The 18,688-nt window shown below is 36.0% G+C and overlaps 1 protein-coding gene across 4 annotated transcripts in view; it reads left to right on the forward strand.

The window, feature by feature from the left end:
- The first annotated feature begins 26 nt into the window (after positions 1-26).
- ORMDL1 (ORMDL sphingolipid biosynthesis regulator 1) overlaps positions 27-18,688 on the forward strand; it is a 22,456-nt gene continuing 3,794 nt past the window's right edge. Inside the window, exons 1-5 of one of the 4 annotated variants that reach the window (XR_014143464.1) lie at positions 27-178; positions 2,331-2,511; positions 7,927-8,078; positions 9,724-9,850; positions 12,190-12,327. Coding sequence is in view for 3 of the 4 variants with exons in the window: in XM_006726956.3 (XP_006727019.1) it covers positions 2,338-2,511; positions 7,927-8,078; positions 12,190-12,325 (462 nt within the window). In the remaining variant the exon portion in view is untranslated. Of the gene's footprint in view, positions 179-231; positions 361-2,330; positions 2,512-7,926; positions 8,079-9,723; positions 9,851-12,189; positions 13,739-18,688 lie in introns of those variants that run through there. The other 3 variants (XM_006726956.3, XM_081813992.1, XM_031037419.2) reach the window with 3 other exon arrangements.

The following is an 18,688-nucleotide window of genomic DNA, read 5'->3' on the forward strand; positions in this document are numbered from 1 at the left end:
GGGAACGTGGGATTGGCGCTGCCCGCAGCCAATGCCCTGGCGGCGCGTTCGGCTCTGAACGCTTCCGCAAACTGCGCTGCGCTGTTCTGAGGCTGATGTTAGGCGTTCGGCCTTGAAGAGACGCCGTCGCCGCGGAGTTGGTTGTGTTCCGAGCTGGCCGCCGGGAGTGGGGCGGCGGGTGAGTGGGCATGAACGTCTGTAGGGGATGTGCTGCTGTCTGCGGTGGTAAGGCACTGTTGGCGGGCCAGGGTAGGCTTGAGGGGAAAAAGTGGACTACGGCTGCGTCCGCGGCTCCCGCTCTGCTGGTGCGGACCAAGTGGCCCCCGAGGCTTGCCCCCAAATCCTCGTCGTCTTGCCCTGGTACTGGTGGGATGTGCAGCTCCGAGAGGGAAGGGGCGAGTGGGGGGGCGCTGCGGCGGTAGGGGCTGCCCGTGATTTTCTGGCTCGCGAGGAAGTCCCCAAGAGGACCGGTCGCCGTCCTCGAGACTCTCGCCTAGGCAGAGCCGAGAGGCTCTTCACAGTCGGAAGTCATTGTTTGCCAGTCCTGAAGTGGCGCGGCAGACTCCTTGGGAAGGTTTTCTGAACTGGGGTAGGGTCAGTACCACACCAGCTTTGCCTTCCAGCTCAGATAGAAATTTTGAGCCTCTTTCGAGCTTTATTTTTTTCTTTCCATTCTGTGGGAAATGGGAAAAGTATCTTGAGTTTTGGCATCTTCTAAGTATAACCTATAGCTTAATGAAAAGAATGTATGATGTAAAATAGATACTTAAATTAGAAGAAATCTTTGCACACGTTAACTTGAGACATTTGTGTCTTGTTAGTGTAACCAGCTTTCCTCATCATAAGCCTTGATGCGTGTTCCGTAGATTTTTGGAGAGAGAATGCGACATTTTACTCCGGAAACACTTGTTGGATGGGTTTATGAGAAATTACTCTTTTAATGCCAACTCCATAATAGGGAGGGTTCATATACTAATAAATCAGACCTGTTCCAAATATACTCTAACCATGCCACCCCCCTTTCAGTCTCACTGGTTGGTTTTTACTGGGGATGATAGGTATTCTTCAGGACAGCTGTACTTTGTTCGAGGGATTCTTAGAACCAAGGAAACGTCAGCCTTAAAATAACTGGGAACTAATATCCTTTCTTCCTTTGGTGCTCATTTTGAATGCAATAAAGGGAAAAACTTAGAAAAAGAAAAAAAAAAACCCGAAAATTTTAGGGGAGTTGAAGAGTTAAAGGAGGAAAGACTCATTGTTTTAACCTTATTGTATCATGAGATTGAGAAACAAACCTTATCCCTGGACTATGTAAATTTTTCGCCACATTATGTTCCTCCCAGGTTCAGTATTTAAAAAGAAGTGATTTGAACCTGACCACTCTTTGGAAACATTACATTAGATACAAGAATCTGGCTACTCAGAATAGACTGGGTGGATCCACGTTGCCTTTTTTTGTCTTTAATTCAAGTATAATTAAACTTATATTAGTGTCAGGTGTACAATATAATTTAACAATTCTATACATTTCTCAGTGCTCATCAAGATAAGTGTACTCTTAATCCCCTTTATTTCACCCATCCCCCCCACCAACCCCCCCCTCTGGCAACAACCACCAGTTTGTGCTCTGTATTTAAGAGTGTTTTTTGGTCTCTTTTTTGCTTTGTTTTGATTCTTAAATTCCATATATAAGTGCAATCATATGGTATTTGTCTTTCTCTGACTTATTTCACTTAGCATTATATCCTCTAGGTCCATCCATGTTGTTGCAGATGACAAGATTGCATTCTTTTTTATGGCTAAGTAATACTCTAGTATACATACATATGCATACACACACACACACATCTTTATTCATTCACATGTGGGTGAACACTTGGGTTGCTTCCATATCTTGGCTATTATAAATAATGCTGTAGCTTTGCTTTTTTATATTAGTTTTATTTTGTACATTTAGCTCCTGAGCTTTCACTTTGGTTTCATGATATAAGAAAGTGTAGGTTTTCTCTTTCCGTTTGAGTTTTCCTGTCCATTATTTCATTTAGTAAAACCAACATGATAGAAGACAAGCTTTAGGAAAGGGATTTTAATTTTTTCAATAAGAGCCATAAAAATAAGTCTTGTTTGTCTTACCATGAAGTCAGATGTTAAGAATTATTTACTGCCTTCATTGGCATCTGCAAATAGCATATTTTGGTGGATGTGTTTGTTCTATTTCAGAACAACTAGAGAAAAATGATCCTAGTAACACTTATTTTGTCATGTCAGAGTAAAGAGTGTTTAGGTTTCCAGTTATATCATTGTTGATTCATTTCATTGCTTTCCTACAGAGCAAACATGAATGTTGGAGTTGCCCACAGTGAGGTGAATCCAAATACCCGTGTAATGAATAGCCGGGGTATGTGGCTGACATATGCATTAGGAGTTGGCTTGCTTCATATTGTCCTACTCAGTATTCCCTTCTTCAGTGTTCCTGTTGCTTGGACCTTAACAAATGTTATACATAATCTGGTAAGAATTTTACTTTATACTAAGCACTTATAAGCCTAAGGTTTAGTGCTTGTCAGGGACTGAGGGAGGAAGAAGTAGGGAGTTGCTGTTTAATGAGTACAGTTTCAGTTTTGTAAGATGAAAAGAGTTGTAGAGTTGGTTGGTGGTGATGGTTGCATAACAGTGTGAATGTACTTAATGAACCCAAGTGTTCATCCACATGTGAATATACTTAATACCACTGAATTGTACACTTAAAAGTGGTTAAAATGGTACATTTTATGTTGTGTATTTAAATAATTTTTTTTAAAAAGCTTAAAGCTTTATGCTATAAAGAAGAAAAACATGATTTAGTTTAACAGTTTGAGATATAATTCATAATTATATAAAATTCGCTGACTTAAAAGTGTACAATTTAGTGATTTTTAATATATGTGACAATTTTGAAGAATTCTAATCTGGGATAAGATTATATTTTTTCTATTAATACTTTATATTTAAACATTGGGCCCTTTTTCTAAGTAAGATCTTTTTTTTCCTCTATGGTTTTATGGAATCTAGAAAATAGGTCATTTTAGCAAAAATTACAAGACACTGTAATTCAGGCTACTAATATATTGATTAACCAGAATGCTTCAGAAGTAATGGTTTTTGATTAACTGGAGATTAATAACCATCATTGATTTCAATCCTTGTTAAACTTCAATCCTTTCTGAATTGTATACATATACTCTCCTTCAGTATAGAAATTTTGAGCTTAATCATATCTTACGTGATTGAGGGTCTTATGGTGCCTTAGCTTTTTCATGTTGACTGTGGTTCTTCTGTATTATAGGATAGTTCTGCCAAGTATCCCACAGAGGTTCAGTTGATTGTACTGATCATATTATGCAGCCCTGGAAAATGTTTAAAAAAAACCCCGATAGTGACCTTTCTTATCTTTAACAGTCTATGAAAGCAGAATAAAAGGGGAGAAATCCATTAGTTGAGACTTTTAATTGAATCCACATTAATTATGTATTTGTTTAAAGGTATCCAGAAAATGAAGAACTTGGACCATTAAGGCAGGAAAATGTAGGAGAAATAGATTTTTTTAATTAATATTATTTATTTCCTATTTTCTGAAGAGTATGATTGGAGGAGGACAAGGATAATGTGGTGGTAAAAATAAATGAATGTCCACTTAGTCCATTTTATGTGATGGACTTTGGTAGGGCTATTTTTTTTTTTTTTTTAAAGATTTTATTTATTTATTTGAGAGAGAGAGAATGAGAGAGAGCACATGAGAGGGGGGAGGGTCAGAGGGAGAAGCAGACTCCCTGCCGAGCAGGGAGCCCGATGCGGAACTCTATCCAGGGACTCCAGGATCATGACCTGAGCCGAAGGCAGTCACTTAACCAACTGAGCCACCCAGGCGCCCGGTAGGGCTATTTTTAAGTAGTGACTTCTCTGAAATATTTGACAAGAGTTATATCCCTCTTACCAGAATTCCTTTTCTTTGGCTTCCATGAGATCACTTTTTCCTAGATATATTTCTAATTTTTCCTTTTCTCTTTCTTGCACATTCTTCCTTCTGTTTTCCTCTCCTAAATATTGCTGTCCCCAAGGTTCTTTTCTTCATCTCTTTTTATTCTGTGTATTCTATCAAGATTACTTCATCTATCTGTATTTTCAGTTTCTACCTGTAGAATGATGATGCTCATATTAAAATTGGCAGATCACCTTGTACCTTAAGCCAAACAATTATAAATTAAACTCATTCCTGATCTGTCCCTTACCACTCACCCTGTTCCTCTGGCTTTGTTCCTGATCTAATCTAAAGGCACCACTGTCTGCCCAGTAAGGCAAGCCAGATAGCTGAATGTCAAAGGTGAAGTGATTCATGTAATGAATTATCCAAACTGAGACTGTTCTGAGAGTAAAAGGGAGCTCTAGTAATAACTACTCCAAGAAAATAGGTGTAAATCAGGACCATTCATACTAGCTAGTATATATGGTCACTCTAGTCTTAGATTAACTCCTTTTCCTCTGTATTCCATATCCATTTAGTTAAAGCCCTGTTTTACTGCTTTACTGTCTCTCAACTTGATCCCCACTGGCACTGCTATAATTGGTGCCCTTATTTTTTTCCTCAGGTGGGTGTCCTTGATGTTCCTCTACCGTCCTCCATTCCAACTTGGCAGAGAGTTATTTTCAAAATGCATATATGCTCAAGTCATGCTCTAAGTCCTTCTGTGATTCCTTATTATATGCATAGTAAAATAACAAGTTCCTTATGTGGCATATAAGACCAGTTGATAACAGTACAGAAGCAAGAAAAGGACTCAATCTTATCTCATCCCATCTCCAAACATGAGTATTGCTTTAACAATAATGAAAATTATCTTGTTCTCACCTTTTTGCTTTGGCTTAGGCTCTTTTTCCACTGTTTTAATACCCTCCCCCACCCTCCTCCTCTGCTGGGCTGATTCCGACTTGTCCAGGAAAACTACTCAAATATCTCCTTCTCCAGGAAGCTACAAAACTCCCATGCTGCATTCTTTTAAGTGTATTTATCATAGTTTTATAATTAGGAATTTGTCTCTTTATTTCCCATATCTCTAAAGACCTATGTAAATGTTTGCTAAATTAGTCTGTATTGTCATATAATTTTCCCTTCTCCAATGGCACATGTATTAAATGTACTTAGAAGTAACCCCCTCCCCTTGCCTAGATGTTTTCAAGTTAGTTGACTGAGATTTTGAAGCACAGTATATGGGTGTGGACAAAGCATAAGGAAAGCGAACTTCTGACTTACTAGTTCACCACACTAAAACCCTAACTACCAGCCATTGATGTAGCAATTAACATGACTCCAAATTTAGTTTCTTTTGAAGACAGACTACATTAAACCAATAAAATGTGAAATATGTACTGAACGCTTTTAAATGGGAAAATAGACCTAGTTGTTATCCATGGTTAGAAAAAATACTGTCTTTGCCTTTCTGAACCATATAGTAGAAACCTACAGTGATTGTTTTTATTCATTTTTACAGTGGCTATAATTCACTTTTAGAGGTATTAATATTTCACAAAATTCTTAGCCTAGCTTTTAAAATGAATGAGGACTTTCTGCATTTTGCGCCAGTAAATATTAATGGCTAACCATGAGCTACATATTTTTTCCCCAATTTTTTTGATTTGGGTATAAATCCTCCATCACTAAATTTTATAGAATAACTATTAAAAATAATGGGATAGAAGATATATGGTCAGTAAGATTTTATTCTGTTTGTGAAAAGGATGTATAAGATATTATGTTTGAATATTCTAAACACTGGTGATGCATGTAGTTTGAAGGAAATAATGAGAGGATTGTATTTCTCTTTGATGATTCTAATACATGCATGGGTTAGAGATTCTGAATTTTTTTGGATCCTATACTCCTCAGAATTTAAAAGCATACAATTTCTGTTTTAATTGCCTCCTGTAAAGTCCATGTGAAAATGGTGTCCTTGTGCTCACAGAATAAACATTCCTTAGCTTAGTGTCGTCTTGGCTTAATATCTAATACTTGCTGTGTACCAGCCCTTGTTCCTGAAGTATTCAGGCTAATGGGAGAACAAACATGTCAAAAAGTCTAACAAAATATATTGTGCTATAAATAAAAGTATTTTCAATAAAATTCTATACAAGCACATAGGCTACTACTAATGAGGGAGCCTTCACTAAGGAGTTGTCATTTGAGCTGAACCTTCAAGAATGAGATAGTTGACAAGATAGCATCACAGCTTTTGCCTCAGCGACAAAGAACCTTTCCCTCTTCTGCATTGGCTGTATGCTCTGTACCTTTGATAGCAGTTTCTGCCCTACATTCTAGTTGCTTATGCATATCTTTTTTTTTTTTTCTTACCATCTCTTAGAAGATTGAGTTTTTTTCAAGGCTGTGAACATTTCTTACTCGATTTCATGTGGGCATACATGTCCTGTGTCCTGTACATATAAGCCACTTATTAAATGCTTTTTGAGTTAAATCCAATTGAACATGAGTCTATTGCTATATAGCTTTGGTGTTATTGTGGCTAAACAACTTTTGAATTGCCTAATGGAATAACTAGAAAGTAGACTCAGCTTTGAAAAGAATGGCTCTCTTAACCTAGTTAGTAATATAAAATTTCAAATCACTAATTTTTCTTCTTTTTTCCATATATTGATTAAAAGTTGGAGAAGCAAAAATGACACCTCCTTGTGACTTCTAGGAGGAAAGACTGATGATAATGTTTAGGCAAGAATATTCTGTTACTGGTGCCTCAGACAGTGATCCTGCAATGAAGTACTACCAGTGATCTAAATAGAATAATAATCTCAAGGAAACAAAATCTAATATATATTGGTTTTTTTTCCTAATCACAAAATTAGATGTTCAAACATATCCCTAGACAGAATGGATTTAATAATGTTTTTTTACTTTCAAAAAAAATAACTTCAGGGCCACCTGGATGGCTTAGTCAATTAAGCATCTGACTCTTGATTTTAGCTCAGGTCATGATTTCGGGGTCCAGGGATTGAGCCCTGCATCTGGCTTTTCTCCCTCTCCTTCTGCCCCCCCCCCAAATAAATAAGTAAATCTTCTTAAAAACTAACTTCAAAATAAACACTATTGGGGCACAGTTGTGATTTTAAAAGCAAATTGAGTTGAACATTAGATCTACTATGTAACCATCTTTGTTGTGTTAGAACTGTTGAGACAGAGACAGTCTTAATAAAGATTTTCAAAACCATTTTCCCCTGATGCAGAAATTTTATTATTATTTATGAATGTATGTTTTTATCATTTTGTAAGTATCATCGGATTTAGTAATATGACACTAAATATTCCTATACATCAGGGATAAGATACTCCTGTTTCCTGGGGGCCTGGGTGGCCCATTTGGTTAAGCTATTGCCTTTAGCTCAGGTCATGATCCCAGGGTCCTGGGATCGAGCCCCACGGTGGGCCCCCTGCTTAGTGGGGAGCCTGCTTCTCCTCCCTCTGCCACTTCCCCTGCTTGTGCTCTTTGGCTCTATCTCTCTGTCAAATAAATAAAGTAAAATTAAAAAAAAGACAATCCTGTTTCCTAATAGGAAAGGTATTAGAAAATCTAAATATAATGATATAAAGCAATCCTGATGTTATTTTTTTGTGTATTTTCAATTTAGTAGGAGATGAAAACAGGTTACTTTCAGTTGATCTTTTACTGGTTTTCACCAAATAATATTCATATGCCTCTGGAAGTTTTATTTTACTCTGAAGAAACTGGCCACAGCCTTTCACAAATAATACGAAAGCTTAAAATTTGAGCTGTTAAGTTGAATCACCCATACTGTCATAAGCAGTCTGGAACTATCTTAATGCTTGCTGACAAGTATGAATTTTATATTTGATATTGATTATATATCTCCTTGCTTGTTTTCCAGGGGATGTATGTATTTTTGCATGCAGTAAAAGGAACACCTTTTGAAACTCCTGACCAGGGTAAAGCAAGGCTCCTAACTCATTGGGAACAACTGGACTATGGAGTACAGTTTACATCTTCACGGAAGTTTTTTACAATTTCTCCAATAATTCTGTAAGTGGTGGAAATTTTTTAGGTATGAAGAAGATTGGATAAGAGGGAGCTGTCCTTTTATTAGGTTGAATTTCAGTTAGAAACAGCATATTTGTTGAAACCTCTACCAATGAATAGCTACCACAGAGCATGAAATACAGGCAGAGTCTTTAACAGGCTGGTAATAAACCGTTTTTTATCTCAGTCAGTAATATATAGAGACAACATAGTGTGCCCATCAGTATGTTTAGACATTCTAGGATATACAGGTCAAATATATTCTAGTTCATATCCTTAAGTTGCTTACAAGAAAGATAAATGCATAATCTTATTCTGTATTCCACCATCAGATTAATCTCCCTAAACAAGGATTTGGATGATTTCAGATGAATTTCATTGACCATTTCCCCCCCCCCACACACCAATTTAGATGTTCAAACTCCTTGGGAGAGACTGCTGTATAGTTTATAGACAAGAGAAGTTAGGCTTTCATCGTAGAACAGACCTGGGTTGAATCCTGTGTTTATCACTCAACCTGCTTGGTTTGCTCATAATGAAATTCTAGCCAGTAGTACATAGCTCAGTATGATGGCGTAAGAAATAAATGAGATAATATCTATTTGTAAAGCATTTAACCTTAAATTACCTCCTATTACCTGATATTCAGGACCCTTCACAAAATGGTTCCTACCTCATTTTTCCTTTATGTGAATATTTTACCCCATCCAACTTCCATGTGGTCAAGCTCTTCTAAGCAGCATTTCTTGAAAACTTCATGTGTAGTCCTAGTTCTATGCCTTTGTTCAAATCATGTCTCCTACCCAAAATACCTTCTTTCTTAATTTATCCTTCTTTCAAGATTTAAATCCTACCTCCTCAATAAGGTCTTTTCCTTAGCACCCAACCTTAAGTAATAATGACCTGTTTTGAACTCCTTTAGTAGTTGTTACATATCCCTTATTTATGTCATTTTGTATTATCTGTTATTATAAATGATTTGTTTGTGCAAAGAATTTCTAAGTGTATAGATTGCTTTGAATTCCACACTCAGTATAGTTGTATGCATATAATGGATGTTTTATGTATATCTTGATCAAACACTGTATACCACATAGCTTGTATATAGTAATGCATCCGTGATAAAATCAGTGCAGTCTGGAGTAACTGGAAAGACTTCTTGGAGGCATTAGGATTCCTTAAACTGGGATTTAGGGGAAGGTAGATTTTAGATAGATGTGCAGAGAAAGGAAGGCATTTTAAAATGAAAAGAATAAATTGATCATAAAGTGATAGGTTTCTTTTTTCTTATATTGATAGCACTTTGAGGAAATTTTTTAAATTTTTATTCCAGCCCCATATAAAATTAACATCAAGAGATAAATGATTTGTATGATATAGCAAAGGTAAGTGCAATAACAGGAACAATAGTTATACAAACAGCCCTAAATTTGGATTTTAGCTCTACTGCTTTCTAGCTGGGTGACTTTTGGCCATTTCTTTGAAAGCCTCAGTTTCCTCATCTATAAAATGTTGAGGATTGCATTATAATTAATGTAAAAAGCTGAAATTTATACTGAATTATCAATAAGAGCTGTCACAAAATTGTCAACTAAGATGTACCTGTGTACAACATCCATATTTCTAAAAATATATTTTAGACCCACAGGTATGATTTCAAATATTCTGTGATTAAATTCCTTATATAACTGAAGAAACAACATTAAAGTCATCTATATAATATTGATACTTTTCAGAGTGCTTTCACATTTTCTTATTTGATCATCATTTGTCAGGTAGGTGGGGCATGCAATGTTATCCCAAATTTTTAGATAAAGAACTAGGCTCAAATGCATTACCTTATTTCAGATCTTGCATCTAGCTAGAGTCCAGAGCCCAGATGAAATCCTAAACTTCAATACAGGTCTCTTTCCAGTATACCCTTTGACAACTGGAAATTGGCAAATGGAAATTTGGCAACTGGCAATTACACAATTCCCACTTTGGTTTTGCATCCCCTTGGAGGGTTGTCAAGGTTTTGTAAGAACCAAGTAATTTTCGTATAATTTACACATAAAGTTAGTTTTTATTAAAAGACATAAAGGGGACATATGTTACAGTATGACGAGAAGCAATTCCAAGAAGATCTACTATTTCCAACATATCAGGTTATACATTAAGCCCATAATGATTATGGGAAATCAAGTGAGCTTACTAAATGCAAGTGGTATCCTATTTTGTTCAGTGAAGGAAGTATAAAAACAGTCTTCAGGTATATGAAAGTTGGAAGAAAGGATTTAGATAAAAGATTGAAGAATATGGTTTATTCTTCAGAAGTATTTTCTGATTATAGATTGTGAAATAGGTGGAAAATTACAGAATTCCTCCGTTTAGATGATTCTGAAAATGATATATATAGCTCTCTGTGATGTTTTTAGTCATACCTGAAAATAGCTGTTCTTTTCTAACCATATTACACAAGACGCTTTTCTCCCCTTATTAGAAATGAATGACAGTACTTAGATGAAAGGCTATTAGGATACTTTCCTGACTCTTAACAGTACTAATTAGACAAACACCCATATGCAGACTAACCTCTTAGTTATGATCAAGTAAAGTATGATGTTTTAGTCTTTACATCCTGTCTATATTAGGATACTCTCAGTGGCCAGATGATGTGTCTGCACTCTGATGTACCCTTGGGTAAAAACTAGACAATTCTCACTTGATGATTTATGGTCCTAAAGGTAGCTTAGGCTTGTCAAAACAAATTATCAGATGTTGAATGTCTTTGAATGTGTACATATGTTCAATTACAGCAGAGTAGTTGGAAATTTACAACAGTGTCTTTCAGTTTTCCAGTTAAACTGGTTGTCCATCTGTTCAGCTACAATATGGAAATGAGAACATCAAAAGGGCAATCAAGTATTTGTTTTCTTTCAAAGATACAGAATTGCACTAATACCCCATTTTCACAACTTTATAGCAGTAGTTGTTTTTTTTTAATTTTATTTTGTCATGTTAGTCACCATTCATTACATCATTAGTTTTTGATGTAGTGTTCCATGACTCATTGCGTATAACACCCAGTGCTCCATTCAATACGTGCCTTCCTTAATACCCATCACCAGGCTAACCCATCCCCCACCACCCTCCCCTCTAAAACCCTCAGTTTGTTTCTCAAAGTCCATAGTCTCATGGTTCGTCTCCCCCTCCGATTTGCCCCCCTTCATTTTTCCCTTCCTACTATCTTCTTTTTTTTTCTTTTTTTTTAAACTATAATGTATTATTTGCTTCAGAGGTATAGGTCTGTGATTCATCAGTCTTACACAATTCATAGCACTCACCATAGCACATACCCTCCCCAATGTCCATCACCCAGACACCCCATCCCTCCCACCCCCCACCACTCCAGCAACCTTCAGTTTGTTTCCTAAGATTAAGAATTCCTCATATCAGTGAGATCATGTGATACTTGTCTTTCTCTGAATGACTTATTTCGTATAGCAGTAGTTTTTAACCTTTTGGTGGGTCACAAAACCCTTTGAGAATATGATAGATGCTTTGGATCTGGATCTTCTCTTCAGAAACATACACATAAATACAAAACTATACCTGAAATTTCAGAGAATATACGAACCCTAGTTTGAAAGACTTATGTTTTAAAGGATACTAAGTAGCAAACACATTTTTTTTTTAAAGATTTATTTATTTTGGAGAGGGGGAGAGAGAAAGATCATGAGCAGGAGGGGCAGAGAGAGAGGGAGAGAGAATCCCAAGCAGACTCCATGCTGAGCGCTGAGCCCGATGCAGGGCTTGATCTCACAACACTGAGATCATGACCTGAGCCAAAACTGAGAGCTGGATGCTCAGCCAACTGTGCCACCCAGTGCCCTGCAAGCACATTCTTTTAAATGCATTTAACATAATTGCAGAAATGCAAAATGTGCATATATGCTTCCGTTAAATAAATTTTTAAATCCCAAATTAATTTAGGCCCCAAACTGTAAAACTCTTATTTTAGTGCTCAAAAGTGAATCTGCTTTTAGGTGTTTATGTTTCAGTGGCCTTTTTTACCTTTAAATTTTTTACAAATTTTACATGTTATATATGTTTTTAATTTTTATTTCTGCAGATATTTTCTGGCAAGTTTCTATACGAAGTATGATCCAACTCACTTCATCCTAAACACAGCTTCTCTCCTGAGTGTGCTAATTCCTAAAATGCCACAGCTACATGGTGTTCGGATCTTTGGAATTAATAAGTATTGAAGTGTTTTGGAATGGAACAAAATTTTTACAGCTACTGAGTTTTCTGTAAGAAAGGAGTGGTTAGTAAACTGCACTGTTTCCATGATAATGTGAAATGAGAAGTATTTACATTGGAGGGCCAGTTGCTGGTTCTTCATAGGCTGTTTTGAAGTGCAGATACTTACTAGAAGATGCCTCTGTGTAATGCATGTGGTATCTTTCTGAAGAGAGGCTTTATAGGCAGGCTGGGCAGGCCCAGCTTATAAGTTAAATGGCTGTAAAGTGAGGGTATAGTAGTAGATAAATCCAAGGAAATAAGAGATTTACAAGACACCAAGACCAGCTTGGCTTATAATAAGTGGGCATTATGTTAGGAGAAGAAAATTTCCAGTCAGTATGTTTAAGCAGACATACATGTAAACCAGAATCATCTCTTTACAAGTTTATTATAGATCATTTTTATTACCATATGTGTTCCTTTTATGGTATATAAGAGGATATTTCCCTCTTGTTTTATACAAAGCAATCCCTACTTTATGATTGTGCATTTTTGGTTTTGCTGGCTCAACATTGTATTGAAGGATGAAGTCATTTTTACATTTATTAAGTTACTGAGTTCATGAAAGTCCACCTTCATGACTGGTGATAAGACAGCCAGGCATCTTATAAACAGCCTCTGAGTCAGCCTTCTAATTTTGGAGCAGAGTGGGTTTTGCTGCCTTTCCAGACACAAGGCTGCTAATCCAATTAAGAAAATAATTTATTTCACACAGTTAAAATATATGGTAATTTAAAGCTGTCTGCTTATTTGGTTGATAATCTAATTGTTAAAGTCTGCTATTGTTTAGAAAAGGAAACATAAAATGGACAACTATTTTAGCCAACCTGTGGTCTGGCAGAAACTGCTTCTGTAGCAGTAGTACCAAAGTAAATAATGGAGTCTTCTTTAGCGGGATTGCAGTAAAAGACAACACTGCCTTTTCTTACACCCCCTGCTCTCAATCCCCATATTTTGCCCATTAATGTTTTGCCTTTCAATACATGGATCTTACTGTAGATTAAGCCAAAGTGGTAACTGTTTCCAAAACAGCAACCATATTGAAATCTTGTGGCATTAATTGCAAGAAATAACTACTTTGAGAAGGAAACATGTCAAAAACAAAGTTCTGATACGGGATGAAACTGAAAAATCCAGTAATATTTGTAAACAAAACCGAGTGAAAAGAGTTACAGACCAACTGAAAAATCAATTTGTTTCATTCAATAAACTGACTTTCGGGGGGTAATGATCATTGTTTTGTATTTCAGAAGTACTGAGTTTAGAAATCAGTTGTATGATAATGCTTTTGTATGTTTGCCTTTTCCCATGTATTTTTAAACCAGTAATCTATACTTGAATAAAACTTTTCTTTCACATAAGATTATTACAAATAATCTCCAAATTCAGTCAGCAATGTCACATTTATTTTTCAAGGTTTTTTTAAGCAACTGAATTTGTAAAATTACGATAGTTAAAAATGTTCCTTTGCTTTTCTTCATTTTAAAGGCTTATATTTTTGCACAGACTTCAGAGATAGAAATCTGCTTCTGTTAATACAGGCCTTCTGCTTTTTTCCCCACTTGTCACCCTTCAATATTTTAAAAATATTTATTCAATAGATATTTGAGGGCCCAGTCTAGTGTAGGTATTGTGGCTATAGTTTGTAAGTAAGACAGACAAAATCTTTTCCCTTACAAGCTTACATTCAAATTGGAGAACAGATAATAAATGAGTCAAAACATATTATTTCATGTAGTGATAAATGCCATGGAAAAAAAAATTAAGCAGGTGAAAGGAGAAGCTACCTCAGAAAGCCTTCCCTAATGTTCCTAAGGTGATTTTTAGACTAGAAAGGAGTAATAAAGGAGGATGAGAATGGTAAAAAATGAGGTCAGAGAAATAGAAAGGGTTAGATCATTTAGGGTTCTATTGGCCAAGGTAATAAGCAAATTTTCTTCTAAGCTTCTAACAAAGCCATTGGATAGTTTTACATAGGAGATTAAAGGCTAATGTTGAGAATAAAGTGTAAAGGAATAGGAAGCAGGAAGAATAGTTGGGAAACTACTACAGGCAAGAGGTAGTTCAGACTAGGAAAATGGCTGTGATGAAGTGGTTAAGAAGTGGTCAAATTTGGTGTATGCTTTTTTGGTCTTAACACCTGGGTGAATGGTTGTATTAAATATGGAAACTTCCCAGTTTCACAAGTTTGTATTGTTTAATGTGAAAAAAACTTTTTTTTTTTTTTAACAAAATCTATAATGACTATTATTTGGGTTAAAACTAATTGCTGTGCTGTAGTTGCTCCTAATTTCAAATCAGGAAACAGTGGCGGTCTCTAAATATGCCATGAGTTCATAAGTGCCACTAATTTTAGCATTCATTGGTGAATTTTCCCTGCAACAATTAGTACTGTGGAGTTCCATGGTGGTTTTCTAGTTCCCTATTCCTTCCACATTTATTTATTGGAATTCTGTAAGGAAGATTTTTTTTCTTCTCCATTTATTCATTCAATCATTATTTTGGACATACAGATATTCTTTGGTTTATAGTTCATTATTATCATTACTAATTTGTTCAAATTGTTCTCCAGATTTGGCCATTGGAAGTCAAAGTTCCCAGTCATAATTTCCAAGTTGGCTTCTGTGTCTTTTTGACCTACCCCCCCCCACCTTTTTTTCCTTAAGCATAGAACCATATTTTTAGGTTTAATGCACTATGGTCTTTACTAAAGTACTACTTTACTAAAGTACTACTAAACTATAAAGATCCTAAGGGGCATAACAGTATCTCCTTAACTAATATCTGTATGAATTAGCCTTATGGAGTTATGATGCTAAGAGTTGGAAAAGACCTTAGAGGCTATATAATTTCAACTCCTTACCTTACCTTGAATTTTCATTAACCATCATGCCTCCATTCAGTTTTGTGTTAGTGCTAATAAAGGAGGACTTATAAGGCTGCATTTTTGTAATGGAATTTATAACTTATTTTACATTAAGCCGAAATCTAATCCTTATTCTACACAACTCTTCAACTGTTTAACTTTTAAACTGTTACCAATAGCACTGAGTAAACATTACCAGGGTCTTCACCATTTTCCATGTGATATGGTTTCAAATTTCTCCTACTATCCTGGTAATTCTGCTCTGAGTTGCAGTTTATTATTATATAGTATTAGAGCTAACTACAAGAGGTGAAAAGATGTGATGTCATTACAGTGGTACCAATTCTCTTGTTCTGGATCCTTTTTTTTTTTTTTTAATGTAGTCTGATTTTAGCTCTTTTAACAGCCACATATCACTGATTCACCTTACAGTCACTAAAACCTCAACTGTTCAACATGTAGTGCCTTTAAATGATGGCTTTCCCTTCATATACTTAATGGATTTATTAAACCAAGTCTAAGATTTCTTTTTCCTGTGGAACCCCATCTTGTTAGATTGAAACTTAATTGTCATGCAATATATTTCACCTATATTATATCTCCTTTATTAATATGTCATCAGTAAATAAGCCCCAAAATGCTCTCATGCTAATCCTGAAGAAGACAAATGTAGCAACCCAGTGTAGACCAATGCAGTTTTGTAACGCTTCTAACAAGACAGAGTAATTTTCAAAACAATTACATGCATATTACATGTGGCTGTAGGAAATGTAAACAGGTTCAGTACTGGGAAGACAGGTCTAAGTAAAATAATCTAAAAGGAAGTTTGTAGTAGCACTGGGAAGGGAAGGAAGGTAGGTAAGAGAATAGCAAAGATAAACTCTCCCTTATTTTGCCTAATGTCAAAAAGAAGAGTTATGAAATATCTTAGGTTTTTATTTTACTCCCTAATTTCAGTTCCAGTTAAAAAAATGAATCAGCAGGTAGTTTATTATATGGGGTTTTAAAATTTTTCATTTCACTTTAAATGAACACATGAGAATTATAAACTCAAATTTAGAATACTGAATATCTGAGTTATGTAGTACACGGTAGGCTTCAACTGTATTGGGTAATAATATTACTCTTAAATTAGTGTTGCGTTCACAGAAGTTGATTATAGTATTCTTGACACTTTCACAATCTGAAATATTTCATAATTAAAACATAGTTTAGTAGAAATATATTTGGAGTCTATGTTCAGCATTGTAATTTATTCTATTTCTTGACTCATTCAAGCCTTTGATAATCAACTAATGATGATGGAAGTGACAACCTGTAGCACTAAATTTCTATATAATTCTAAGTTTAGCAGATAGGCCAAGTTTATCACTATGTTCACTCTAACTGTATAATTATATTGATAAAAATAAATTCTCAATTATAAGAACTATAGTAAAGAAACTGCATCATTAACACTGTAGAGTGAACTCTTTAAAAAATGTGACAGGAATTTTATAGTATATAAAATTTCTGACTTGCCAATTATGTAGTTATAAATTTCTATCGACAGCATTTTTTTAAATGTCCAGATTTTGCAAAAAACTGTTGAGTGTATTATCAAGAAGATAAGGGGCGCCTGGGTGGCTCAGTCAGTTAAGTGTCTGCCTCCCGCTCAGGTCATGATCCCAAGGTCCTGGAATCGAGTCCTGCATCGGGCTCCCTGCTGAGCAGGGAGCCTGCTTCTCCTTCTCCCGCTCCCCCTGCTTGTGCTTCTCTCTCTGTCAAATAAATAAAGTCTTTAAAAAAAAAAAGAAGATAGGTATGCATCATCATGTTGTAATTTTTTATTTTTTAAAGATTTTATTTATTCATTTGAGAGAGTGAGAATGAGAGAGAGAGAGAGCATATGAGAGGGGGGAGGGTCAGAGGGAGAAGCAGACTCCCTGCCGAGCAGGGAGCCCGATGTGGGACTCGATCCTGGGACTCCAGGATCATGACCTGAGCTGAAGGCAGTCACTTAACCAACTGAGCCACCCAGGTGCTCCCATGTTGTAATTTTTTAAATAGGAACAGAGAAGCCAGATGACATAACTGGCATTGCTGAGAAAATACCAGTATGCCACCTACTATAGAAAACCTGATACAGTGATTCTGCTTTGAGAAATTTGTTCCTCCTATGAATTATCAAGTCCTATGTTTCTATTATGGTACTTAACAGTCCTGGGGATTATATGGGAGCAACAAAAAGATTCACCCTCTCCCTCCTCTGCCAAAAATACACACAGACCCCACACACTTGAAAAATAAGATCATATGGGTATGGCGATTCCTCAAAAATTAAATAATTACCATATGATCCAGCAATATACCTAGTTCTGGGTATATACCCAAAAGAAGTGAAAGCAGGGATTTGAAAAGGTATTTGTGCAACCCATGTTTATAGAAGCATTATTCACAATAGTTAGAAGGTGGAAACAACTCAAGTGTCTATGGATAAACAAAATGTGGTATATACAAACAAGGATGTTATTCCACTTAAAAAAAAATTGACATGCTACCACATTGGATGAACCTTGACATTATTGCTGTGTAAAACAAGCCAGTCACAAAAGGACAAATATTGTATGATCCCACTTATATGAGGTACCTAGACTAGTAAGAGACATAATGGTGGTTTCCAGGGGCTGGCAGGAAGGGGAAATAAATTAGTGTTTAATGGGTACAGTTTCAGTGGGGGAAAGTGAAAAAGGTTTGTAGATGGATGGTAAAGATGTTTGCACAACAGTGTGAGTAAACTTAATGCCAAACTGTACACCTAAAAATGGTTAAAATGATAAATACTGTTGCATATATTTTACCACAATAAAATAAATCCTCTGAAATTTGTAAAATAAGCATAATGGCTCAGCAAATGAAAAAAAAGCAAATATTTTCCAAGGATGAGACCCAATTGACAGTATTACCATTAATGAAACAATTTCTACATCAAAGAGATATTTGTAAGTGTATTTTTAACACAATCCAACCCATGAAGAATGTAAAACAGGTGACTCAGGTGAAAAGAGATGCATCAGGCCTGAAACATTAGCCATTTAAAGCACCAAACTCATTTCTTTTGCCTCCGTTCCATATTTACCAAACAATCTTCTCGTTATAATTTGGATCTGGCTTTCACCGTAATTTGCTCAATACAGAGAAAGTGAGGATCAGCAAGCTTAAGTATCCTACCTCCTTCATCATTACATTTTTCATAAATTAACACCTTAGTATATGTTTTTTTTTTTTTTTTAAAGATTTTATTTATTTATTTGAGAGAGAGAGAATGAGAGACAGAGAACATGAGAGGGAGGAGGGTCAGAGGGAGAAGCAGACTCCCCGCCGAGCCGGGAGCCCGATGCGGGACTCGATCCCGGGACTCCAGGATCATGACCTGAGCCGAAGGCAGTCGCTTAACCGACTGAGCCACCCAGGCGCCCCT

The sequence above is a fragment of the Leptonychotes weddellii genome, chromosome 3 (genome assembly GCF_054177405.1).
Source record: "Leptonychotes weddellii isolate Sample4059 chromosome 3, ASM5417740v2, whole genome shotgun sequence".
Taxonomy (NCBI): domain Eukaryota; kingdom Metazoa; phylum Chordata; class Mammalia; order Carnivora; family Phocidae; genus Leptonychotes; species Leptonychotes weddellii.